Raw genomic sequence first — 26,091 nt, 5'->3', positions numbered from 1 at the left:
GAATATACACGTTAATGAAAGGGCTGTTGGCAGAGCTAGCTCTTTTGAAAAAGCTAATCCATTTTCTAGAATTTGGGGAAACATATATTAAGGTTCTTTCCACACCTCTGTGGTGGTAAACACCACCCACAAGACAACACTGAAGCAGCTTGTCACTTTTCTTTCATTCTTTCCAAATTGCAATGTAGAAGAGATCCAGTGTGTGGCTCAAAACCTGCAATAACCGCCTTCCGACACTCAACCATACTGACATCACATTCAGAGTGTGATTGTGGTGCCTACCTTACCTGATGGGTTTTGGCTGGGCGAGTAATTTCAGGGCTGGACACAGCACTGATTTGCTGAGGCACTGCCATGGGCAGTAATCGCTTCACAGATGGTGTGGGGGTGGACAGTAAGAGGATACTGCCAGTCTCCATGGCAACTGCAGCCTTTTTTGTGGGATGGGGTTTTTCAGGCCTCTTGGCAGTTTTCCAGTTATGTTCTTAATTAGCCCTTCTTTTAGCCTTCTCCTTTATTTCCGCTAAGACTGGAATTCTTGCGAGGTTTTGCTTCTGACTTTGCTTCTCACGTCGTTCCTGTATGATAGAGAATATGCACAAATTGAAATAAACGAACACACGCCTGTGGGCGGCGGGATTGTTCTTTGCGTCCATGTCCTTTTTATTGACTATGGCGATTACACTACAGCATGTTTTTACAGTTTTGTATTTATACTAACCTTGTTGGTGTCTGGTCACCATGGAAACTCTTACCCGCCCTTTACTTCCTGTTTCCCACAATGCCGATCGCGGAGAGCATAAATCTTCATCAAAGCAAGCCTAGCTGAGTAAGTTTAAACATCTCTTGCTCTGATTGGTTGATGGTGGTGGGCGGGGCCAAGGAGAACTTCTTCCGGCTGCAAAGGAGCGCTAGAGCGGGGTTTGCGCCCTCCTCAGCCCCTCCCCCAGGTATGAAGGGTCTAGACTCTTTTCCTATCACCCCCCTTTTGTGGGTAAGGATGGTCCCGCCCATTCCAGTCTTTTGCGTTTTCCCATTTGGAGGGAAAGTGGTGGGTCACACCATTGCAATATAAAGAGAAGGAAATATGTGTGTATTGTTTGTTCTTCCCTGTGAAGCCCAGAGCTGTATGAGCGATGTAGCTGGGAAAAGAGTTCATTCTCTCATTTCCTTTCCTCCAGTGTCCGGTAGCGAGTTTCCCCGTGGAAGTCCCCGGGGAGGTGGTTGAGTCCATTACAGTTTGAGGGAGGGGCTTGTAATAAGTCCTTGTCCTGTGTTAACTTCTTGTCCTGGGTGTCGCTTTCCAAGCAAGCGGGGGAACGAGTTTTTATGCGCCTGTTTGCTTAATTATACTTTTTTTTTTTTTACTGCAGGGGAGGAAGGCTAGTGTTTGGGAGCATGAAGCAGGGGTGGTCAGTGGGGAGGTTTTGGGCCCTGCGCCCCGCCTGTAGCCTTTCTGAGTCCAAATAGTCTGGCCACTATGAGGAAGTGGATGCGGACCCATGGTCTGATCCAGCAGGGCTTTTCCCGGTTTCTTTTGGTGAGCCCCAGCCCAGTTTCCAAAAGTCTGTAAGATATGGGAAATTTGCCAGAGTCTCCATTCCTTACACTTCCCGAGGCACCTGACTGGCATGAATGCAACAGGTGAGCTCCCCCCCCCCCAATACCTGGGAAAGACACCCGTCTTGAATCAATTCCTGTTGCCAGGCAGCAGTTTGGTTTAATTCTTCGACTTGAAAGTTAGAGCCTTTGTGCTCTAAAGCTCACTGAGCAGGAAGAAAAGCCGGAGGGTTTCCCAGAGCGGTAGGCCAACAGGTGGGCTGTTTTTCCTGCTGTTTGGGTGGCACTGTTGGAAGGCGGAATAGCCAGGCTGCATGTTATGTCCAGAGTAGTCGTCTATAAACTGAGCTCTGCCTACTTAGAATTCTGAAGTTTCCCTCAGACACAAAGCTGAAGGTCTTCTAGGCAAGCACAGGGATTTCCCCAGTGTTTCCTTAACTTAAGTGGGGGGGGGGGGGGGAGTCAACTTCTATCCAGGAACTGGAGTGTGGTGAAAGGACAGCCATGGCCCAGATCCACATCCTCCATCTGCCCTCGCTACTTTTTAATGTTAAACTACACTTTGGCACCAGTAGATTAGCCCTTGGCCATTGTTTCTCTCTGCTTAGGAGCTAATTTCCCTACTCCTTCCTTGCCATCTTTTCGGGACAGTGAGCTGCTAAGCAGAGAGAAGTGGTGGTGGGAGAGAGGCAGCTCCTGCTGCTTTTTGTATTTCCAAATAGGGAGCCATCTTAGCCTGTAGTGGCAAAATAAAGGCTGGCCCTTTATTGCAACATAAGCATTTGTGAGTCAGAGTTCATTTCAGTAGCTGCCCTGAAGTGCTTTTGATGAAGTGAGCTCTGACTTGGGAAATGTTGTTAGTTTCTAAAGTGCCACTGGACTCCTGTTTCACTATGCCTCTTTTTGGTTTTGCTTTTCAGCATTCTCTGGAGAAGCCTGGTCCCCATTTGAAAAAAGGCAAGAACAGTGTACTTGGAACATTGCATAGAGGCAGCGTCAGTGGGCCATCAGCTGTGGTATGTTAGCCCACCAGAGATACATTGGATCTGTGGGCACTGACCTGGATTTGTTAACCTTGTACACGCAACTGCTGTGCATAGTGGTGCCATTTAAATAGGATGCTTACACATGCAATGTTCTTATTGCTCACTGAGATAATGTTTAAATCAGGCCTGGGCAGGCAGAGCTGGGCTTTCAAGTGAGGCAGCCATTTGTGTTGTGAGTGTAATGCCCAGCCAGTCTCTTACCCACCAGCCAGCAAAGGGAGATAGATGTTGCTTGGCTCAGTTCTGCATCTATCTGCATTTGCCCTCCAGACACTTAATGATACCTGTGCGTGCTTAAAAATGAAAACCCAAATTATGGCTTAAGAAAAGCTGTCTGCATAAATTATCCTAATTACGGATGTTTGCAGATAGGTTTATGTTGGATAATGCTGCCAGATGCAGGTGAGGTGGGGAGGCCTTTGCAGGGTGCTGAAGGCCCATGTTTGACAACTGGAAATATTATTCGAAAGATAACTTAACAGGTATTGATGTCAACATCCTTGGAAACCATAAAGACTATAGACTTTAAAAGCAAGTCAAAATTTGGTATTCTCAAAAATGCTGAATGCTGTGGTCAGGGCCCGTAAGTGCACTTTGTCCCACCCACTTGTAGAGGAGGTACATTATAACCTTGTTGTAAGCATGATTTTCTAATCTTGTTCTCCCCCCCCCCCCACCTTCCAGGTTGGTTGTTTTCTCTCCTCCTTTTCTTCACCCTGGGCACCCTGCCTCCGTGGCGCACCATGCCTGTCCAGCCCCTGCCCAAGGAGATGGAGGCAGAGGGAGATTCAGCAGCTGACATGAATGGCGAGGAAGAGAGCGAGGATGAGCGCAGTGGCAGCCAGTCGGAATCAGAAGAGGAGAGTTCAGGTATCTGGCAGGGCAAAAGCAGCCTCAGATTGATTTCGTGGGAGCCAAGGGCAAAGTTGTAGCTCAGTGGGAGAATACCTGCTCTGCATGCAGAAGATCCCAGGCTCACTCCTAGGGTACAGTTGGAAGCTACAGAATGCAGCCTTGCTGAAACTAAGCACTTCTGAGGGATGACCCTCCCCCCGCCCCACCCTATGTAAGGCAAGCAGAGTAACAACATATTCAGTGTCACCGATGCTATTCCCCTGCTGTTTTCATACCTAAATGTCCTTGTTCATTTGCACAGTCGACAAGTTGGCTTTTGATTCGTGCTGCCTACCCCGTTGAGCCCTTTCCCTGTCCAGCACCATGCAACCTCTCCTTTTCCCCAGCCATTGTCTGTGGGCACTTTGTTTTAAACTTTGGAGCAATTGTAATGTTTGTAAATGTTCCATAAACTTTGGCAGCAGAATCTAATGAAGTCGGTGTTCTTATGACCAGTACCTGCCAAGGCTTCAGAAGTCTTCAGCCTGCATCTATTTAAGTTTTTCACTTTTGTTGAGCTTACCTGATTTGGGGCTAAGCAAAACTGCCAGTTTTCTGCAAAGCTTCTGTTTTGTGCTCAGGATTTGTTATGTTACTGGTCTTTCTACAACACTAGGAAGTGTCCTAAAAGATTATCCAGACTGCCTTTGATTTTTCAAATATGCATATAGACACCTTGGTGCTGATAAAAGTCATAAATGGGAAGTAAAAGAGGGATTTTTGTTTTTCCCTTTGTGTCCTTCTTCTCCACCAGCTAGCTTTGAGGACAGCTGCTACTGCAGCTCCACCACTCCAACTGGGAACTGTCTCCCTGCCTCTGTAACCACGAGAGCGAGGAGCTTGTGGGAGTGGTGGGCTGTCTTTCTTTGCCCTGTCCTCAAACCTGAGCTGGGACACAGTTTATTACCTTTTATTCATAATGACTCATTTGTATCATCGTGGGATGAATTAATGGATTTAAAGTTGTCCACCTTAAACTTGCCAAAAGACACCATAATGAGTCTACCTACCAATGAGGTGTATAAATTAATTAAGGGCCGTATTACAGAATTGCACTACAGTTGTACATATTTTTTTATAATATTCTATTTATTAATTTTCCACACATATTGACAAACAGACAAACACACACACATACATATATATTGATATACATAATTTTGATACCTCTACATAATTATACACTAGGCAATAAATTCATTTCTATAACTGATCTTATTCCAATGAAATTTCTAATAACGCATTCCATACCTTTATACTCCTGTGCCATATCTACTGACCTTTTCAATTTTCCTAGAACTGAGTCAACATCAAGAATTTTAGACAATTAATTTTCCCTGTTTCTATTGCATATTTTTTGTATCAATCATCACCCTAATTTTCATTAAATCCATTGGTATAGCTTCTTTTCTTCACTATTCAACCATTTATTTCCAGCAGCTATTTATGGTTACACCTTTAATTTCCAGCACCTATTTATGGTTACACCTTTAATTTCCACATGTCAGCTTATAACTTAACTAACCAAAATGTTTTCCTCCACTAATTGCCACAATATACCCTATTTAACCACTTTACTTCAATGATTATGGAGTATCCTTATGTTACATGACAAAATAATAATTCTTATGTAAAAGTACATCTTATTTACTTATTTACGTGCTCAACGAGTCTATTCTCCCATTGCACTTGGACTGTCCTTCCATTGGAAAATACCACCATATTTTTATGTTGAAGGTTCCAAAGCTGTGGCAAGCCTTTATTTTGGCATACATGGACTCTTTACCTTCCACAGTGTTAAATGGGAGAAATTCACGGACACCAGATAGAATCTCCCAGTGTTACACAAGTAGGATTGAGACTACAGCCCATATTGTCTTTGAATGCCCTCTGAGAGCAGAGGCTAGGAATAAATTCCTCTTGCTCCGTTTTTTATCTATTTCTGATGCTTGTGTGACTGTTGAATCTAAGATTTTCTGGCTCCTTTCAGATTTTGATTCTGATGTTACTTTTCAAGTGGCGAGGTTTTTTGCAACTTTGTTCTGACAATATAAGGTTGGTTGCTCTGTTTCAGCCTATGTGGCATTTTAACAGAAGGAAGGAAAGGAATATTTGCCCTGTCTGAGAACACTTCTCAAACAACTCTTGTTAAGTTCACTTAAGAATGTTCCATTAACTAACTGTAATGCTTCATCAACTGGGACTGACAAAATAGTATTTGTGATTTTCTCTCTTCATTTTGGCCAGGCCGTAATTATCAAAACGGGCCAACTGTGCTGGTGGCTGCAAGTTAGTAAGCATCCAGATTACACTGAAGTCCTGTTCATATTTGAAGTGGGAAGAGTTCTGTGTAGCTCAAAAGGTTACTGCCTCTTTCTTGCCTCCACTGTTCTCCTTGCTTAAAGAAATTCCTCTGTAGCGAGTGTGGCTGAATTGTCTTGCACTGCAAGCTCAGGGACAGTGGGAGAATGGCAATTGTCATCTGTTCTTTCTGCAGAGATGGATGAAGAGGACTGTGAGAGACGTCGCTCAGAGTGCGTAGATGAGATGATGCACTTGGAGAAGGAATTCTCTGAAATCAAAGAAAAGTGAGTGGGCGCCTTTCTTGAGCTGTTGCAATTTAACTGCCAAGCTTTCTAGCAGAGACAACGTCCAGTCTCTGCCACCCCTTCCACACACGGGTCAAACAATTCACAATTCTAGAGTTTTCGATTGAAAATCTTAAGGTTTCTTTTCACCCTACAAAGAGCCTGATCAGGTGCAGAGCCGTGAGTAAGGAGAGAGTTCCCCTGTATTTATTTATTAAAGTATTTATACCATGCCTTTCTCTTGTGGCTTACAGTTCCAAATGAAAAACCGTACCGAGTATAATAAAATCCCAAATTATTCCCAGTGGGCTCATGCTTTTTAAAAATTTGGCTCTCTGCAATGTGAAAACAAACCATCTCCAGGGATCCTATAGGGTGCAAAACAAATCCGTACTGCAGGACTGGAGCATTCAAGGAAACAAGCATGCCCACATAAAAGAGATGGCTGTTTCTAAAAGTTACTCAGGACACAAGTCTTGGCAATAACTTGCTAATAAACCTTGCTTGAATTGCCTGTTCTTCTCTGTAAATCTTCACTCCACTCTGGTTATCTGAGGCCAGGGGTGGGTGGGGATCAATTCAAATGGGTGGGGATGGACTCATTGGAAGGGGAGAATTCGTAGGCAGGGAAAGGGGTTATGTCTTGGCCACCAGTTTCCCCCTGGAAGGTCCCCTCACACATTTCCGTTCTGATGAAAACCTGAGGTTGGGATCCTTCATTTTTTCCTTATCATTCCTAGATCCGGCTCCAGCGAATGTCAAATTGCAGATAACCTGTTTTAATTTGCTACCGATTACTAGAGACGTTCTTGTGCAAACTCAGATATGCCATATTGCTATCTTGAATTCAATTGGTCACTTATCTGGTGAAGCCACCAGGAGGCAAACCGAACAAGGAGGTCTCAGTGATGTTACCAGCCATGCTCACACTGACTTAGGCGACTTTCAGAAGGGATTAGACGTGTTCACGGAGAGTGATCTATCAGGAAAGGGTGGCCAGCAGCTAGGAAGGCAAAGACACCATCACACATCTGTTCTTGGCTTCGTTCAGAGTTGCCCCGTCTGTTCTCCACCCTCGCGTTCCAAAGAACTAGTTGTTCTCCTTGTGTGGGTGGTTTTTTTCCTGTTGTTGTGAGTCCTTTAAGGGACATGGACCCATAAATACACTGAGCAATGTGGAATATAAGTCTGTATAATGGAAGCTCCCTGTACAGAGGCAGTATGCCATGAGGGGAGGGGGCTGTCACTCAGGGGTAGAGCATCTGCTTGGCATGCAGAAGGTCCCAGGTTCAATCCCTGGCATAACCAGTTGAAAAGACCAGGCAGTAGGTGGTGTGAAAGACCTCGGTTTGAGACCCTGGAGAGCTGCTGCCAGTCTGAGTAGACAATACTGAACTCAGTAGACCGATTGTCTGATTCAGTATGGGGCAGATTCATGAGCTAGGGGTGAACTACAAGTGATAGCTGTCAGCACCATGACCTGTATTTAAGCGCCAGCACCACTACACACACAGAGGGATCTATCTGCCCCTTGTGGAACATTAAATCCTGGATTAGATGGACCATTGGTTTGCTTCCAGGAGGGCAGTTCTAATAAAGAATTAGATGGATTTCTGGAGGATTATTGCTACTGTCCATGGTAGTTAGAATTGGGGCCTGCATGTTCAAAGGCAGTATATCTCTGAGCACAAGATGATGGGTACATACCACAGGGTGTTCTTTTATGTACCGCTTCTCAGTTCTATATTGATGCCCGCACTGAGAGCGACCATTTCCCTCTAAGCCTCTCAATTACCCCTCAGATACACCTTGAACCTGACTTAGCCCCTACAGCTAATGACTTATCCTTTGAGTCCCCCCCTAGATTCATTTGGTCACATAACCACACTGAGAGAGTCTAGCTATTAGCCTCTGAGCAGGTGATTATTGACTTGAGTTCCTCCCTTATGACTTCTTCAAACCCCACTGAAGCGGTAGCTTCATATGATAATTTAGTCTCCAGTTTTATTTCCCTACTTAACCCTGTTCCCTTTTTGGTCTCTAAACATAAACCCAAACATAACACATGGTACAATAGAGAATGTTTATGTCTGAAGTCCACTCTCCGTTCCATTTATCACCGTTACCGGAGCCAGAAAAAGTCTTCCTTACTGAAGGAATACTTTACTGTTAAACAACAGCTGTCAGACTTAGTCAAAGCCAAGAAGCTCCAGTTTGCCAGGGACCAGTGGGAACTATTGATCAGGGCATCCAGGTTAAACGACAGTGTGAAATTTTGGGCCTTAACTTCAGGCTCTTGGGGGAAATTAATTTAATCACCATCACTTTCCTCCCGTACCTGGTTTTCATATTTTTAAAACCTTTTAAATGAAAATGGTGAAAAATTTTCCATACCCACTGAACCCGATGCCCTCAAGACCACCGAGTGGCCACCTTTGTCCCCTGAGGATATTATTACCTTGATCACATGCCTTAAACCAAAAGAAGCCCCTGGCCCTAATGCAGTTCCCCCAGAACTATTGAAGTCTCACCCAGAATGGTGGGCCCCTCCTTTGGCTACTTTATAAATAACACTGGAATAGTGCCAAAGTCATGGGCAAATGCAATCATTGTCCCCATTTTTAAAAAGGGTGATTCTTCATCTCCCGAAAATTATAGACCGATTAGACTTTTATCAGTAGTTGGCAAACTTTATGCCAAACATCTTCTAATTAAACTAGATGGATGGACGTCTGACCATAATATCCTAGGACCACAACAAATAGGGTTTCATTGGGGTAAATCCACTCTGGACCACTGTGCAGTATTATCACACCTTGTTACTAAATACAGTGGGAAACCAGGCAATAAGCTTTTTGCTGCCTTTTTAGACTTTAAGGTGGCGTTTGTTTCAATCCCAAGAGACCTCTTATGGGATAAGATGCCTAGAATGAATATAGATTCCAGATTGCTTTTTTTTTTTTAATAAAAAACCCATATTTACATATCAGTTGTCAGGTTAAATTTAATCTACTGGGGAATCAAACCTTGTAAAAGTCTTCAACACAAAATCTAGTTCACAATTCCTATATGGCGCTCCCATTTGGATAAGTGCAATTAACCAATCAGCAGAGGGTTTACAAATTTTTTTGTGTGTGGAAAATCCTTGGTCTTCTTAATTGTGTCCCATATGCCGCGATGTGTCTCGAAACTGGTCAGATGTCCCTGCCTGGAAACTCAGGCCTGGCTTTTGACCATCAAATTTTGGTTGCGCCTTCTGTTTAATCCTGACCCGAATTCTTTTACCTTTTTAATGCTGACAGATCACTGTGAACCTAATTGGCTGAAATTAGTAAAAAAAAAAATTAGGTCCTTAGGAATACCTTTAGATCTGCTTTATTTATCATCTGCCTCCACAATATGTCATACAATCAAATGCAGGTTTTTATATATTCAATTTCAGTGCCTGAAGGAGGGAGCTAGGAAAACTTGTTCTGCAATTCATCTGGGATCACCCCAGACACTGGGCCAGACAGCTACTTATTTTTGCTCTTTAACTGACCCCCATCAAAGAAGGGCATTTGTTAGCCAGATTTAACGTATTGCCATTGGCTATCTTCTCTGGAAGATGCCATAAAATCCCTTATGAATTTAGACCTTTGCAGTCAGGGTGCCATTGAATCTTTTTCCCACGTTCTTTTAAATTGCCCATTTTATACTAAGACCCGGGATAAATTTCTGGACTCCCTTCTTTTTACATGGTGTGGTCTCCCTGAGACTGTCAAAGTCCAATTGCTACTCTCAGGGCAAAATTCTTATATAACCTTTAATGTTGCCTGTTTTCTTCAATCTGCAATTCAAATCAGGGAAACTATAAACTGATCAGGTTTTTCTTCTTGCTGTTTGTTTGTATGACAGCCACATTTTTGATGTATTCCTAAATTTTAATGTACTTTTATCTCTGATATGCCAATAAAGGTTGTCTGTCTGTACTGCTTATGAGCTTCCCAGAGGCATGTAGCTGACCAGAAAAATCATGATTTATTTTCTGCAGGTGTAGGAATTACACCCCACCCCCCAAACACACACCTTGGAACCCTTTCCATAAGAATCTTGGGTGAATGTGTCTGTGCTCTTCTGCAGGCTTTTCAAGGAGCGCCTGAATCAAGTGAAGATGAAACTGGAGGATGTGATGCTTGGGAAAGCAGTGGAGTATCTGGAGCCTCTGGGAGTCCTACAGAACCACATGCAGATCCGGATCGAAGTGGCTGGTGAGCAGGATCCTTGCTAGCAGAGGGGCCGGCAGTGGCAGTGAAGAGAGGAGAGAGCCTCTAAGAATTGGGGCAGTCATTAATTTCTGAAAAGAGAGAAGCCGGTCTCGTCACATAGCAGCAATGGAAATGCATACATTCAGCCCATGCTCGGAGGAACTCATCCTTTTCCACGGCTAGGACGTGACATTGGCAGAAGGTTTCAGGGCTGGCTGCAGCTCATATTAGGACGAAGAGTCTGTCTCTGACCCTTTTTGTTTTCGTAGGGATCTACAGAAACTTCTGCCTGGAGGTGATTCATCACAAACATCGGTGTGAACTTCAGGGAGCGCAGCAGCATCTGGAGGTTGGGACCCTCATCTCTCGTCCCTTTTTAAAATCCTTCTCAGACCCTATGAAGCAAGGAGTGTTTCATAATCACTTCTGGGGTGGGGTTGGAGTTTCCAAATAACAGCAAGGACGTAACACCCTTTTTCTGATTGGTGGTAGCTGTAGCTGGAAAGAAATTCAAACAGGAACGGTATCCTGGGACCTTCATTAGGTTGCCAGACAATGGACTTAACTTTCATGTTTCTCAGAACTCATTCCTGAAGCTCTGAAAAAAGGAAAAACCCTATGCTGAGAAACCAGTTGCTGGGGGTGGGGACTTTGACCTCTGTGCCTTTGCTGGTGGTTGTTCCAGGGTATCTCTTTGGTCACTGTGGGAAACAGGATGCTGGACCAGACGGTCTGTTCTCCTGCTTCAGGAGGGCTCTTTCCTCTCCCCCCCATACAAACATATGGGAGGCACAGAAGTTTTCAGCAGCACCATCTTCTTAAGGCAGCGACTCAAGGTGCTCTTTGTGGAATAATTCGATCACTTTTGTCCAAAAGGAGTAGCTTCTTCTGCCAGCCGGCGGTCTGAGGGCACCCAGTTTGCAGCCACAGAGTTCCCTGCTTTTATGGAACACGCAGCTAGGCAGAGGCTCGTTATGCTAAAGCATCGTTGGCTTTCTGTAAAGCAAAACATTGCCGAGGAGGACAACACATAATTTTCCGTGTTTCTGTCATGGAATATGGAGAGTGGGTTTTAAGTTGCACATTAAAAGGAGCACGCACACACACCCAACCTGGCAGATCCCTCGGCAGCATAGGAGTTGGGGAAGGAGGCAGCAGTTGCCATGGTGATGCTGAGCGCTGCTGTTCACCTAACCAGGCTGAGCTGTGGGAGGTACGGCCACCATGTTGGAGGGACCCAACTGGATTGCAGAGTCCCCTGTGGATGGGGGCACGCCCAGTCAGCACTGACCTGTTTAAAGCCAGCTTTGGCCGAAGGAAGTGCAGGGGTTTGTCCTGGGAGGGGGGGAGGGAGGAGGCAGCAAACCAATGTTCCTCTCTTTCCGTTCTGAGGCTACATCTGGGGTGGGGATGTGAGCCCAAAGGAGAGCGCAAGAGCCACCGAGCTGGCATGCAGTCGGTCAGCTTGGCAAACAGTCTTCGATGTGATTCGAGTCCAGTAACATCTTAAAGACCAACAAGGTTTCCAGGGTATAAGCTTCTCAGAGTCAAACCTCTGACTGTCCCTTGCCTTCAAGCCCCACTAGGGGTCACCAGAAGTCAGCTTGACAGTCAGCTTGACTTAATGGGGGGAGGATGGCAATGGCAAAGTCGTCAGCTCTTCAGCAGGCTAAAAGCCCTAGGCATTTTTGGGGAAGAGGGGGATCTTCCAGTTTCAAGTTCTCTCCTGAAGTAGACCTTTGATCAGTTAAGATTCAAGTCTGGTAGTACCTTAGAGACCAACAAGATTTCCGGAGTATAAGCTTTCGAGAGTCGAAGTTTCCTTTGTCAGATATGTACAGGAACAGAGATCTCGAAGTCCTTATATCCCAGTCAGAAGGTGGGAGGGGTGTTGGAAAGACGTAACTCAGGATGTTGCAGGAGTACAATGTGTGTTGTAATCAGCCTGATTAGAGCAGAAGCTACCTTTGGTCAGTGTGTGTCTCAAGGGAAGCTTCTCGCTTTCTTCACCACAGAGGGGTTTGGCAAGAGCAGCCACTGTAACCTTTCACAAGTGAACGGTGATTGCGCATAGAATTGGATCTTGCGAGCTTAGCGGAAATTCTGGTGTCAGCGTCCTGTAAGCCTTTTCTGACAGGGTTCCAGCTGGGCAGTGAGCCCGTGTTGTGGAGCGGTTGGAATGTTGGGCTGGGGAGATCCTGGGCTCAAGTCCACGTTTGGCCGTGAAGCTTCCTTGAGCTAATCTTTCAGCCTGACCTCTCTCATGGTGGTTGCTAGTTCAAAATGGAGGAGGGGAGAAGAAAGGTGGGATAAAAATGCAGGTTGCACAGAGACCCCCAACGTATCAAATTTAGGAACACGTGGTAAAGGGAAATAGATGTGGATTTATGCTCTAGGGCAAAAGATCTCTGGTTACATCCAAGACAAAGTAGTAACAGCCGCTCATGGAGAAGACAAGTTAACATGATTGCTTGGAGGGAAATGTCTTGCCCCTTTAGTGGAGGCTTAATGTGATGTTATTTACCAGGTGATGTTAATTTTTCATCTATGTTGTGAAAAAATTCAGATGTCCATTTCTACACATTAAGCCCCTATTAAAGAGGCAGAATTTCCCCCCTCCAGGCCTGTTGATAACTGTAGTAACAGTTAGTTGACTCTGATTCTGACATTAATTGGAATTAATTGGAATCGCACATTTCCTAGAAGGCAGAATGTCTAAGTAAAGGAAGTGGTGGTGGGTAGCCCTTACTTTAATACAGCCAGAGACCAGACAGGGCCCTGAATCAGTAGAGGCCACAATGAGGGGCAGAAACAGAAAAGACAGACTGTGCTTTGTTTCCCCACCCAGAGCGAAAAGCTGTTGCTGTATGACACCCTTCAGGAGCGTCTGCTGGAACGGATCCAGCGGTTGGAAGATGACAGGCACAGTGTGGGCCTCACCTCAGGTCAGTAAGGGAGTGCCCTCTTTATTCGCACTCACACACACTGTCCCCTGTGGTTGCTGTTGCCCTCCTGAATTCTGACCTGCCTTTTGACACACACACCCCAATCTCCTGGTTCTGGGATTCCAAGGCACTAAACCTTTGAATCCCAGAGCCAGGAGACTACCTCAGGGAAAAGCCTCGATCTCTATGCCTTGTTTATGGCCCTCCAGTGGAACTGGTTGGCCACTGTGTGAGACAGGATGGTGGACTCAGTGGACCATTGGTCTGATTCAGCAGGCCAGTTTGGTGTAGTGGTTAGAAGTACAGACTCTAATCTGGGAGACCCAGGTTTGATTCCCCACTCCTTCACATGCAGCTGCTGGCATGACCTTGGGTCAGTCATAGTTTTCTCAGAGCTGTTCTCTCAAGGGCAGTTCTTGAAAGAACTCTCTCATACCCACCTACCACACAGGGTGTCTGTTGTGTGAAGGGAAAGAAGATTGTGCTGCTCTGAGACTCCTTCAGGAAGTGAAGGATGGGGTATAAATCCAATCTCCTCCTCCCCTCCCCCCCCCATTCAGACATGCAGACCCACCTGGACTAAAAGACGAATAGGAAATCAAATGTTCTTTATCAATAGACAGCATCTTTCCGAAGGGGTCACTCTGGCATATCTACACATTTGTCACGCCTTCCCTCAAAGAATCTTGTGAATTAAATTGGGACGGGCAGTTGTACATATCAAAGTTGCTTTCTGTCAGTGTTATGTGATGTAGTGGTTGGATTGGGGAGATATTGGTTGAAATCCCTGCTCAGCGATGGAGGAAGCATCATACATAAACATTTATAGAGGAAGGATGGGATAAAATGTAATAATGCAATTATTCAATTTAACCGATAGGAAGGGCTCAGAGCCGGATAACAACAATAGCCATAAATTAACTTATTAAAAACAATTCTTAACAGTACTACTAACAACCAGTACAGTGGCACATAAGAAGGGAGCACAGCATAATGCCCCTTAGCCAGGAAGGGGAGTAAATATCATACGGATTAAGTAACTAAGAGAGTAACGGCCAAAGGAAAGGGAAATGGAACGGGGGTGGAGAAGAAAAGAAGGGAGGCCAGTCTTAATGGAAATGTTGTCCTCACCCATAGGCCTGGTGGGACATCTCAGTCTTACAAGCCCTACAGAATTGCATCAGATCTCACAGGGACTGGGTCTTATTCGACAGCGAGTTCCACCAGGTCGGGTCCAGGGCCAAAAAAGCCCTGGTTCTGGTTGAGGACAGCTGGATATTTTTCGGGCCAGGGATCACTAGTACGTTGTCATCCATTGAGCGTAGTGCTCTTTGGGGGGCATACCAGGAGAGGTGGTCCTGCAGATACGTTGGTCCCAGACAGTTTAGGGCTTTAAAGGTCAATCCCAAAACCTTGATCCTGATCCGGTATTTAACCTGGAGCCAGTGCAGTTGGCGGAGCACCGATCGGATATGAGCTCTAAATGGGGTTACCATAAGAACACATGCTACTGCATTCTGGACCGGTTGAAGTTTCTGGGTCAGCCTCAAGGGTTGGCCTGCATACAGTAAGTTACAGTAGTCTAATCTGTGGCTAAGTCAGGGCAAGACAGGAAGGAGGCCAGTTGTCTAACCTGGTGCAGGTGGAAAAATGCCAGCCTGGCCACATTTGTGATCTGGGCCTCCATTGAGAGGGAGGCATCCAGAATCTCACCCAGACTCTTGACAGATGATGTCAAAGGCACACTGATGTCAAAGGCACACTGTCAAGAGCCGGGAGTTGGCACCCTAACCCAGAGTCCTCCCAGCCCAGCCACGGGACCTCCATCTTAGACGGACTTAATTTCAGTCAGCTAACCATAGCCTCCAAGCCTTTGGCCAAAATATCTGGGGCAGCATCCGGCCGGCCACTCATCAATAGATACAGCTGGGTATCATCTACATACTGATGACAACCCATCCTGGAACTCTGTAGTAGCTGGACGAGGGGGCGCATATAGATGTTAAATAGCATTGGGGAGAGGATTGCCCCTTGGGGAACACCACACACCAAAGGGTATCATGGTGAAACCGTCTCCCCTAGCGCCACCCTCTGTCCCCGACCTGGGAGAAGAGACGAGCCATTTCAAGGCTGTCCCACAAATCCCCACATTGGCGGGGCGGTGGCTCAGCAGATCATAATCGACCATGTTGAACGCTGCTGTCAGATCAAGCAATAGCACCAGTGCTGAGCCGCCTCAATCCAGCTCAAAGGTCATCTATGAGAGTGACCAGCACTGACCCATGGCCAGGGTGGAAGCCGGATTGAAATGGGTCCAGAGCTGATGTATCCTCCAAAAAAGTCTGGAGCGGCTCTCTCGACTACCTTACCCAGGAATGAAAGGCTCAATACACTGTTCCACTTCAGATCCGTCACTTTTAAGTGCTGGGAAGGTTACAACCTGATGGGCACAGAACTTCACATATGGTGGTTATGCATTCATGTGCAATGGGGGGAGGTGGCAAATAATTGTTTAGAAAAACCAGGACGTTACTTAGCCATGAAATTCCTCGTAAACCTCAGCTGATTCTTCTTTATGGGGGCTGGTGGGGGATTCCACTTAGCTCTTTAATTTTTTTTATTGAATATCTTCATAGAGACAACCCAAGCTCTGTGTTGTCCTGTGCAGAAAGCCACCAGGTGTGGGAGGCTTTTTTGAATTACATTCACACAGTCAATGGTGGCGGACAAGAATAGTCATTTTTCTGTTCAAACTTGGCTCTATTTTATATCAGGCAAAGAAGCCAAAAAAATCTGCATACTAGACAGTACAAAGGTATTCATAGTGAACTATCTCATTATTTTTTTAATGTTCACAGCTCAGTTGCAGGTTTTCTCTTGTGCTGCTGCTGTATCATTAAAATGTTCAATTAAAGGGTAACAAAAGAACCCTGGGAATTGTTGTTTCATATGGGTGACAAAAAGTGTCTGTTGGAAATTCATAGCTTCCTGCACAAAATTACAGTTACCAGAATTCCCAGGCATGTGGGAATGACTGTGATATATCAAGCTAACAAAATAAAGTATTATAAAATACAAATGTTTATTATGGTGCACACATTAGTAAAAAATAAAATAGGTTAAAAGAAATGATCCAAATATCAGACTCTTAAAACTTTTTACATGCAGAGCTGTTAGTTTCACATACACAATTTATGGGTATATCATATGACCACCAGTAGACCATACACATTTTGGCCCCTTAGGGCCTTCCTCAGTGGTCAATATTACTGTTGTAAAACAACACACATCCAGAAATAAAGATATGGGGGGGATTGCTTTAGATCCAGGTGTTGCTTTCTCACGTGGTGCACAATTGCTAAAGGTTTACACGGTAGGCCATGGATAATCTCTCATGGTAACTGCGGTAACTGCACACGCTCTCCAAATTGTTCTGGTAACAAATATCCAATATGTCTGGATGTGTGTCTGTTCCATCAAAGGTAGTAATGTGGGAATGACTGGTCAGATTCTGGAGCTCTCAGTCCCTTTTGGTGGTGTCTCTTGCTCCCCCCCCCCCCCCCGGGGTTAATGCTTTCATCTCTAATTTCTTCTTCTAGAATGGTGGGATGACAAACTTCGGCCAAAGCACAGTGCAAAGGAATGGGACTCTCTCCGGCCTGGCAAGAGGAAGAAGCCACCGTTGGTATCTGATATCCTTTTGTACTTCCAGTCCCAAAGATAGTTTTGAGGCGAGAGCTGCTACTGATGCTCGCTCTTCCTGATCAGGTGGGGCAGAGGGCTCGGGCAACTTCCGTGCTTGTTTGGAAGAGGGAATTTCAGCATGGGCAGAGGTGAGAGAAGCTGCGCTGGCCAGAAGACTGACCACAGTTTGGGGTGGGGTGGGAGATGCAGGAGTTGTTTTCATGGCAGCAGATGCAGTGGCACACCCTTAACTCACCTTTCCCACGCCCCTACATTGTCTACATGTTGCGTGATATTGACATCATGGAGGACTGGACAGCCATCAAAAAGGTGAGCTGGAAAATAGCATTGGGGAGGGCAGGGATTTGAACTATTCTCAGTGCTGAGAGAGGGGAAGAGGGAGGCCCACAGGTCTACTTTCTCTGTTTCTCTCTCTCTCTCTCTGTTTCTCTCTCTCTCTCTCTCTTTCCTTCCTTCCTTTCTTCCTTTCTCTCTCTCTCTCTCTCTCTCTCTCTCTTTCTTTCTTTCTTTCTTTGAAAGGGTGACTACAGTGTTATGAAATGCAGCATGGGGCAGGACCAGCACTCAGTGGTAGAACATCCAACTTTGTGTGTGGAAGGGTCCCCAGGTTCAGAGCTTGGATTCTTCAGTTTGGAAGTATCAGGTGGCAGGTCATGCAAAAGACCTCTGCCCAAGACTGTCAACTAGAGTAGACAGTCCTGACCTTGGTAGACCAGTGGTCTGATTGAATAGAAAGCAGCTTCATGTGTGTCCTTGTGTGTGGTTGGGAAGTTGCCTAGAAAATCCAGCCCAGCTGTGTTTAATTCTGAAAGGGAATACTTCCTGGACTGGTGAGGATTCATTAAAGGAAGTTTAAAAGTGCAGTCTGAGGAGCAGATCCATTTGTGGAATTTGAAAAGTCTCTCTTTTTAATGATTCTAATATATAATGTGACAATAAGGATTCCAGCATATATACCACAATAATAGCAAGGATATATGTTGCTTGTTGCAGGTATATCTCTAATTACTATAAACTTCCTTGTGGGATCAGCTTGAATGGTTATTGTTATCCCCATATTGCAAATCTCCTTGTTGGGAGAGAGCCAGCGCCCCCTAGTGAATTTGAGGCTGAGAGGAGATTCAGATTGGGGGCTTCCCAGTCCCTTAGCTATACTTTGATGCTCTGATCTTAATATATTCCGTCCCCAGTGCTGGCAGAAGGGGGCTGAAGTCTGGGTTTCCTCCCCAATCCCTTTATCTGACTCCGGCTGGGTCTCTGCCTTGGAGCAGAGAACAGTACCCGAGGGTCTTCTTCTCACTGCCTTGTTCTTCCTTCCCAGGCTAAATCCGCAGTGTCCCCTCCGAAGAGGAAGATAGAAGGCAAGTGCTTTGTTCTTTCCCCCTGGCTGCGAGGAGAATTGGTGCAAAGGAGAAATGTGTGGTACTCTTTTCTTTTCCTGCTGTCCATGCAGCAGCATGTCTGGGAGAATGCGTAGCTAACCAGAGCACTGATCCAGTTGCAACCACCCTTCCCCAGGTCCTTAAGGGCTTGTTGTGCTCTGAATGGTTTTATCTTTGCATCAAATGTAGTGTTCCTCAGGGTCTTGGATTACTTTTTTTTTTTAAAAAAAAAGCAAGCTTCAAGTCCTGACGGTCATGAAGGTGAACTTGGAAAATATGTGGACAGTGTCTGTTGAGTTCTGAGATGACTAGGGGTGGATGGGAAGTTGTTCTGGAGCCCTCTGCAGCTTTTCATCCTGGGCATCCCCAACCTTCCTTCCACCCTTTGCTCCTGCCACTCCTCTCTTCACAGAAAAAGGCCCAGTTATTTGGAACACAACAGGGTGTGGAAGCAAAGTGAATTTATGCAGAAGGGAGCAAGGCTAGGTTACTTAATTGGTTGTGGTATGCAGATGGTGGAGAAGCACACGCAAAGCACCATGCCACCTAAAAGCCTTCCTTTCCTCACTTCCCCTGCCCCACCCCCGTTCCGAATTACAAATGGTTTCTGAAATCTATTAGCTAGGAAGCCTGTCTTCCTAAAGTGGATGAATTCCTGGAAGTAATGGATTCCAAAGAATAAAGTATGTTTGTCTTGGTAAAAACAAAAAAACGGGGTCTTGTGTCATGTAGCAGACAAATTGATTTATTGTGGCAGACATTTTCATGGAATAGATTCAGGAAGCGCTGTTGCCAGAAATAAGGAGTGTTATCCTCAGCTGATGTGTGTATATATGTGGGCAAGGAGAGAAGAAATTGTAAACAGTGGGCAAGAGGTCTTGCCTGTGTTGTTTCTTTGAACTGTCCAGATGTATACAAGACAGAACAGCATCCCCATTCATGACAGAACTGGCAGTCACACACAGCCTTTCTTGTTTTGGTAGGCTAATTTCAAACATCTAATAGAAAGGAACAAGTTCAACAAACAGGGTCATGCTTGCCAATAAGTTCTAGTTCAGCAATTTTGCTCAACTAAAATTTATCAGCAAGGTTGCTTCTCTTCATCCAGGACTTGTTGCTATTAGTCACAGGTCTGCAGATGGAGGGGCAAACGTCTTCTGTAGCATGTAGGTGCCTTGAACCAGCTGTTGCCCTTTTTTGAGAGTTAGCCCATGGGTTAATTACATTCAGGATGGACAACTGCCATGCACTTTACAAGGAGCAACCTTTGAAGACCGTCCGTAAATTTCATATGGTTCAAAACGCAGCAGTGAGATTGGCTGCAGGCTATGAAATCTTTACTGGCCCCTCTTTTGCTTCTCAATTTAAAGCAGAGTTTAATCTTTTAAAAACCCTGCCCTGTGTCAATCGAGCAGGGGCCATTGTGCTCCCACCTTCTGCAGAGGGCCTGCGCTGTGTGCCCCCCACTGTCTGTGGCCGCTAGTGAGAATCAGAGACAGGGTCTTCCCCTGTTGTGGCACTCAGACTTCAGAAATTGCTCCCTACGGCATTTTGCCTGATGGCAAATCACAATTTACTTTGGGGGGGGGGCACCAGGCAGAAAGGTTTGCTTCCCTAGCTTTTTTTAAAAAATAGGCATCTTCTTACATAATTTTTAATAGACGCTTCTGGCTCCTGTGATTCCTGACCAACATTTGTTTTAAAAGGCACAGTGCTGCTTTCATGCATTTTACAACGCTGGATGCTTCTTTCATGGACTGGCTTTGATTTATTTGGGGGTTGCTGGTTTTGAACGGTTCTTGCGCTGGCGTGTCAGTGGTGATCTTTTTATACGCTGTTTTAATCAAATGTCTTCATATGCTGCCTTCTGTGTGTCTCAGGGAAAGTTCAAGGCCACTTGTTTTACATGAGTTCTGTAATCAGCCCATTTAGGGTAGCGTTCTGTGTTCCTCGACCAAGTGGGTTCTAGTCGCTGAAAGTTTCCACCACCATGAATCCGTTAGACGTTAATTACAGAGGGGTAGTCATGTTAGGCCACTGCAGTAAAAGTGGCACCTTAACAGATAACAAAACTGATTGGAACGTGAGCTGGCTTGAGTCAGAACTCACTGCCACAGGTGTAATAAAAGCTTATGCTGGACTAGATGATGTTCGTCTTCAAGGTGCTACTGGACTCTCGTTTAATTTTGTTGAGATGCCGCAATTCTCCTTGTTGTGTTCACACGAACAACTGGCATTTCCCACTTTAAAAAGTCTCCTTGTGGCATCCAGATGTTTCACATCTGTAATGGGAGGAAGTGTATCAGCTGACCCCTAAATGAACAGAATCAAGCATAGCAATAAATTCCTTGTCATGGTCAGGCAGCAAACGGCCTGTCCCCCCTCCTTCCGGCACCCTCTCCTTCCCTTCCCATTGCACCAAGTTCCCCATGCCTAAGCGACTACAGCTGCCTTCTCTGCCCACCATCTTAGCAGCCTCAATTTCTGCTTTTCCTCTCCTTCCCTTCCTCCAGGCTCGGTGAAGGCGGAGAAGCTGCCATCCCCGGCCCTGTTCTCGGCTCACTGTGAAGACGGCCACCTCCACTACGAAGGCGAGGTCTACGTCAAAGGGCAGAGCATCTCCTTGCAGGTTGGGGAGGAGGCGCCCGTCCAGTGAGTGCCCGCGAAGGGGAGGGTGGGGGGGGGGGGGGGGGGGGAGACTGGGCTCAATCAGCCATGAAGCCCCATTGTGTCTGAGACTGCCTCCCCATGGAAGGAGGAGAACTCCAAAGGGGGTGGCCCCCTTAATCTGCTGAGTCCAGTAGCACTACAGACTAACAAAAACTTATTCCAGCATAAGCTTTCAGAACTCACTTCATCAGATACAACAGACTGTACAATCCATAGCAGCTATATTCATATTTAAAACTGCAAGCAACAACAAGATGGGAAATGTTACAAGGAGAGGCCAGCAATAAAACAAACAATTAAAGAGTAAGCCCCTTCAGGGGTGGGTGAGGACCATGTCCAGCTGTTGGCTGATGAGCAGGGCAGACTAACACATAATCTAGTTATGGAAAGCAAAGGGTGAGACATGGTAAACAGATTCAGTAGTGGCAGTAAAGAGACCTTATAAAGATACTGCAGAGAATAGAAACTGGAACAGGATGCCTTTGCTAGGGCTCCTGTGCAGCTCCCATTACTTTCAATTTGACCCTGGTGCAAAATGATCATAGAAGCAGCCCTGGCCAGATGCATCAACGTTTTAGAAGGTATAGGCTTGTACTGCCCCCTCTTCCCTTGACTGAGCCTTGAACTTGTGTTATAAGAACATAAGGAGAGTCCTGCTGTATCAGACCAGTGGTCCATCTAGTCCAGCATCCTGTCTCACACAGTGGCCAACCAGTTCCTCTGGAGGGCCAACAACAGGGCATAGAGGCTGAGGCCTTCCCTGATTTTGCTTCTTGGCACTGGGATTCAGAGGTTGACTACCTCTGAACATGGAGGTTCCCATTTTCACCATGGCTAGTAGCCAAATAGACCTATCCTCCAAGAATCTATCCCCTTGTATAGCTGCCCATGCCTACAGCATGTGCCTTTTTGTGCCAGCAGGCCAGTGGTATAGGGCCACTGAGACAGGGAAGTACTGGGTGGGATCCTTTACATGAACACATGAAACTGCATTATTGTCTACTCAGACTGGCAGCGGCTCTCCAGGGTCCCAGGCAGAGGTCTTTCACATCACCTACTGCCAGATCTTTTAACTGGAGATGCCGGGGATATAACCTGGGACCTTCTGCATGCCAAGGAGATGCTCTGCCACTGAGCCACAGCCCCTGTAATGCTGGCTGAGGTGAAATTTGAGGTAGGGGGGACTGTGGGTAAAGTAGTCTTCCCCTCCCTCCATGGGAGTGGATTTAATGTTCCAGAATTGAAGCGAGGCGCTGGTCTGGTTAGGATGAGGAAGAAGAGTCCTGGCAGCTGAAAATCCACCTACATCTTTTTTTTTTTATGTTATAAGGTATTTATTAAAAAGAAAATGCTCATAACCATACTTATAACACAGCACCAGATTGAGCAAGGTATACAAAAGAAATAGGTAAAACGCAAATCCTCTGTCCCCCTCTCTATACATGCTCTATCAGATGTTAAAATATAGAACAGGCTGTTTAGCTTAGGAGCTAGCTATCTACAAAGTCACAATTACCTTGAAGCTCCCTTCAGCTGTCCAGGCCAGCCTACATCTTGAGGTCACCAGTTCCAAATCAATGGGAGAAAGAGACAGGTAGGAAGGAGCCAAAAGAGCCCAGGCCCAGTGCAAATGAGCAGAAAGCGAGATTGGGCCTCCTCTGCCCAAATCTACTCTGAACAGCAGGGCTTTTACTCCATTCCAGAGGAGAAGGAGTGAGACAGAGAGAAAGCCGGGCGATAAGTTCTTGAATACAGAGTTAATGTTTATTAAGCTCACACCGAGGCAATCCAAAAGCCCCTCATTTCGCCTCCAAACATATTTAGTAGGGGTGCCAGCCTCCAGGCAGAACTTGGGGATTCCCTGAAATTACAGCTCATCTCCAGACTATGGAGATCACAGTTTCCTTGGAGAAAATGGATGCTTTGGAGGGTGGACTCTGTGGTACTGTACCCCACTGAGGTCCCTGTCCTCTCCAAGCTCGACCCCAAATCTCCAGGAGTTTCCCAACCTGGAGGTGGCAACCCTTATCCCCCATCAATGGTCTGGGGGGACCGGCAGCCCTGATACGCGGCTGATACAATTCGAGTTGGCGAATCCCAGCAGGAGGTAAAGGGAATTCTGCCCTTCCCTTGCCCTTTGCGGGTCTCATAGTCCTTTGGGTCTCAGGCCGTGCAAATTTTGCACTGTCTTCCTCCTGTCTAGGGACGGGGTGGGGATGAGCCAAGATCCAGGCGGGTGGTACCACAGCCTTCTGTTTGGGTCAGCCTGGTGAAAACATTTCCTTCCCTTTTGATCAGAAGGATGGGGTGGGCTGATTCTGGAGGCCTGGTGGGGCCTGATCTGCCACTACAAAATAGTCAAGCCTCCACTATAGAAGGGCTGCCGTGGGGGAAGGCCGTCACTCCCACAGTGTCCCTTTTGAGTTCCCTGCAGGCTGGAAAAAATTACCTTCTGCTTTTGCAGCTTGCATTCACCGCAGGCAACAGAACAGACTCTTCTGCTTGTTGCCGCTTGTCCTCACGCAGCCCTCAAGGGGATGCAATCGCACCCAGCCACGTTCACCCACACGCTTACGCCATCAGCCTAGCATGCCACGAAACACAGATCAGTCACGCTAGGCGCAAGCTAGCGGTGCATCATTAAATCAACCGTGGGTAATTTCAAACAGGCATGAGTTCAACAAGCCATCCATTCAAAACTCCCATCTTGTTTCTAACAGTTCCCTTTCCTAGAGGGCTGTCAGTTCTGTGCAGCTCTTACCTGGCCATCGGTGTACACGGCCCTTCATAGCGTGAGCCCAAAAGACAGTAGTCCTTGCCCCCCAGATGTGTACAAAGTAAGACTTGCCTGGTGGGGGTAGTGAGGCAGATGCAAGCTATACAGGCCATAGTAGTGAGAAACGGGGGTGGTGGGTGAACAAAAGGGTTCACAGAAGCAGTGAGGAATTTGAAGAGGACAGGCGGAGGTTTGGTTTGGTCTGAGATCTTTGTCGCTCACCTCTGCTGCTCCCTGTCCCTCTCCCCTAGAGCCGTGATCACAGCCATCAGCACTGGAGAAGTCTGGCTCCGCAGGGAGGACGGCAGCAAGACCAAAATCTATGTGTCCCAGCTCCAGAAGGGTAAATACTCCGTGCACAAAGCCTAGCACCCGGTCAGGGCCACGGACTTGCACTTGTCCCCTTTCTTCTCCTGGAACTGGCAAGGCATCTCCGAGGAAACCAAAGGATCCCAAAGCAGCAATACACTCCTCCCTGGGCCAGCGCGAGCTGGGAAGAATGGAGAATCTCTCCAGCCTGTAGCGCACTGCAGTTACCAGCTTCGAGGCACCGATGGATCATGGATTGAGGCCCTGGTGTGGGGATTCCCCCCCCCCCAGCTGTTTTTGCTGCAGTTCTTACTGTGCTTGCCAAGCGTGCACTTCCTCTGCTTGGGAAGGAATGTGTGTCTGTGTGTGTGTCTGGCAGCAGTTCCTCTTTCTGAAGAGACTTCCAATAAAACACCAAAGTGAGATTGTTTTATTTTCCTCTCTTAGCCCTTTGCTTCTCATTCGGGTCTTGCTGTTTCTGTGGGGCTCTGGTAGAACATCAGCTTGGCATGCCGAAGGTCCCAGGTTCAATCCCTGCCATCTCCAGTTAAAAGAGCCAGTTTGGTGTAGTGGTTAAGTGCGCAGACTCTAATGTGGGAGGACCGGGTTTGATTCCCCACTCCTCCACTTACACCTGCTGATGTGACCTTGGGTCAGTCACAAGCTCTGGCACAGCTGTCCTTGAAAAAGAGCAGTTTGTGTCAGAGCTCTCTCAGCCCCACCCACCTCACAGGGTGTCTGTTGTGGGGGGAGGGGAAGGGAAAGGAGTTTGTAAGCCGCTCTGAGACTCCTTTGGGTAGTGAAGGGCGGGGTATAAATCCAATCTCTTCTCCTCCTCTTCTTCTTCTAGTAGGTGGTGGGAAAGGATCTGATTTTGATGGACCAAGGGTCTGGTTCAGTATGAGGCCGCTTCATGTGTTCATGTGTATTATGGGATGGGAAGTGCCGCTTTGAGGAGGGGGGGAGGGGAGAGGAGGCAGCCCGGGGGGGCAGATCGCCGACCCTTCACCGATCCATTACCAGTTCTGCCGAATAGCCCATGTAAATGTTCCCAGACTTTTTCCCCTCCCACGGCATTAGTTGTGCTCGTGGTGTTTTGTTTAGCTTTGGTTATACTTAGGGCTTTTTTTCCTGGGAGAATGCATCAGAACAGAATTCCGGAACCTCTTCAGCAAAAAAATTTTTTTTTAATGTTTAAAAGTGCATGAGTTTTCAGTATACAGATTGAAAACTTCATTTCCCTCTTGAGAGTTCCGGCACCTCTTTTTCCAGAAAAAAAGCCCTGGTTATACTGAACCAGAGTGGGTATGTTGTGAGCACGTACAGAGTGCCTTCATTAACGGATGCCATCTTTGCAGAACCTCTCTTGTGAATGTAGATTTAGGTGGGTAGCAGTGTTGGTTTGAAGCAATAAAACAAAGTTTGAGTCCAGTGGCACCTTTAAGACCAGCAGAGTTTAATTCCGGGTACAAGTTAGGTGTGCATGCACATGAAAGCTTATGCCCAGAATTGAACTTTGTTGGTCTTAAAGGTGCCACTGGATTCGAACTTTGCTCCCTTGTGAATGACACAGATGCCTCGGCTCCTCTCTTGAGAGGCTGTATCTGCCAGGGAGCCCCTCGTTTTGACTTTCGGGGAGTCTGTGAGGCTGCTGGGGGAAGGCAAGGGAAGGGTCTGCCTCTGAGTTCCTTGCATGCTGCAGGGTCCAGGTAGGGAAGGGGCCACGTGGCTCAGTAATACCATGCAAACGGTCTCCAAACTCTGGCATCTTCATTTGAAAAGACCAGGTGGTAGGTGATGTGAAAACCCTCCTACTGAGACGCAGGAACACTACTGCCAGTCTGAGTAGACGATGCTGACCATGACAGACTGAGGGGTCTGATTCAGAGTGCAGGCGTCTTGCGTTCATTTTCCCATGGCGTTGATAACTTTGTCCTGAAGAAATGTGCGTGTACACGAAAGCTCATAC

The 26,091-nt window shown here is 46.5% G+C and overlaps 1 protein-coding gene across 5 annotated transcripts; it reads left to right on the top strand.

Annotated features, from left to right (window-relative positions):
• Nucleotides 1-872: 872 nt before the first annotated feature.
• Nucleotides 873-24,653, top strand: BRMS1 (breast cancer metastasis suppressor 1). 5 transcript variants are annotated; one of them, XM_015411930.1, is made up of 12 exons: nucleotides 873-950; nucleotides 2,481-2,576; nucleotides 3,291-3,476; nucleotides 5,998-6,088; nucleotides 10,211-10,338; nucleotides 10,605-10,684; nucleotides 13,184-13,280; nucleotides 16,880-16,972; nucleotides 17,230-17,294; nucleotides 18,307-18,346; nucleotides 20,881-20,996; nucleotides 24,065-24,653. In XM_015411930.1, exons 3-12 carry the CDS (start codon nucleotides 3,350-3,352, stop codon nucleotides 24,158-24,160), a joined length of 933 nt encoding a protein of 310 aa, XP_015267416.1. In that variant the 5' UTR covers nucleotides 873-950; nucleotides 2,481-2,576; nucleotides 3,291-3,349; the 3' UTR covers nucleotides 24,161-24,653. The 5 variants fall into 5 exon arrangements, with proteins under 5 accessions (XP_015267416.1, XP_015267411.1, XP_015267414.1 ...); XM_015411925.1 differs by having other exon boundaries at nucleotides 20,881-21,019; XM_015411928.1 differs by having other exon boundaries at nucleotides 948-994; nucleotides 20,881-21,019.
• Nucleotides 24,654-26,091: the final 1,438 nt, after the last annotated feature.

The sequence above is a fragment of the Gekko japonicus genome, unplaced genomic scaffold (assembly GCF_001447785.1).
Source record: "Gekko japonicus isolate JY-2015 unplaced genomic scaffold, Gekko_japonicus_V1.1 scaffold563, whole genome shotgun sequence".
In the NCBI taxonomy this organism is placed as follows: Eukaryota; Metazoa; Chordata; class Lepidosauria; order Squamata; family Gekkonidae; genus Gekko; species Gekko japonicus.
Note: the sequence above shows the minus strand (reverse complement) of the source record. Positions and strands in the feature narration are given on the sequence as shown.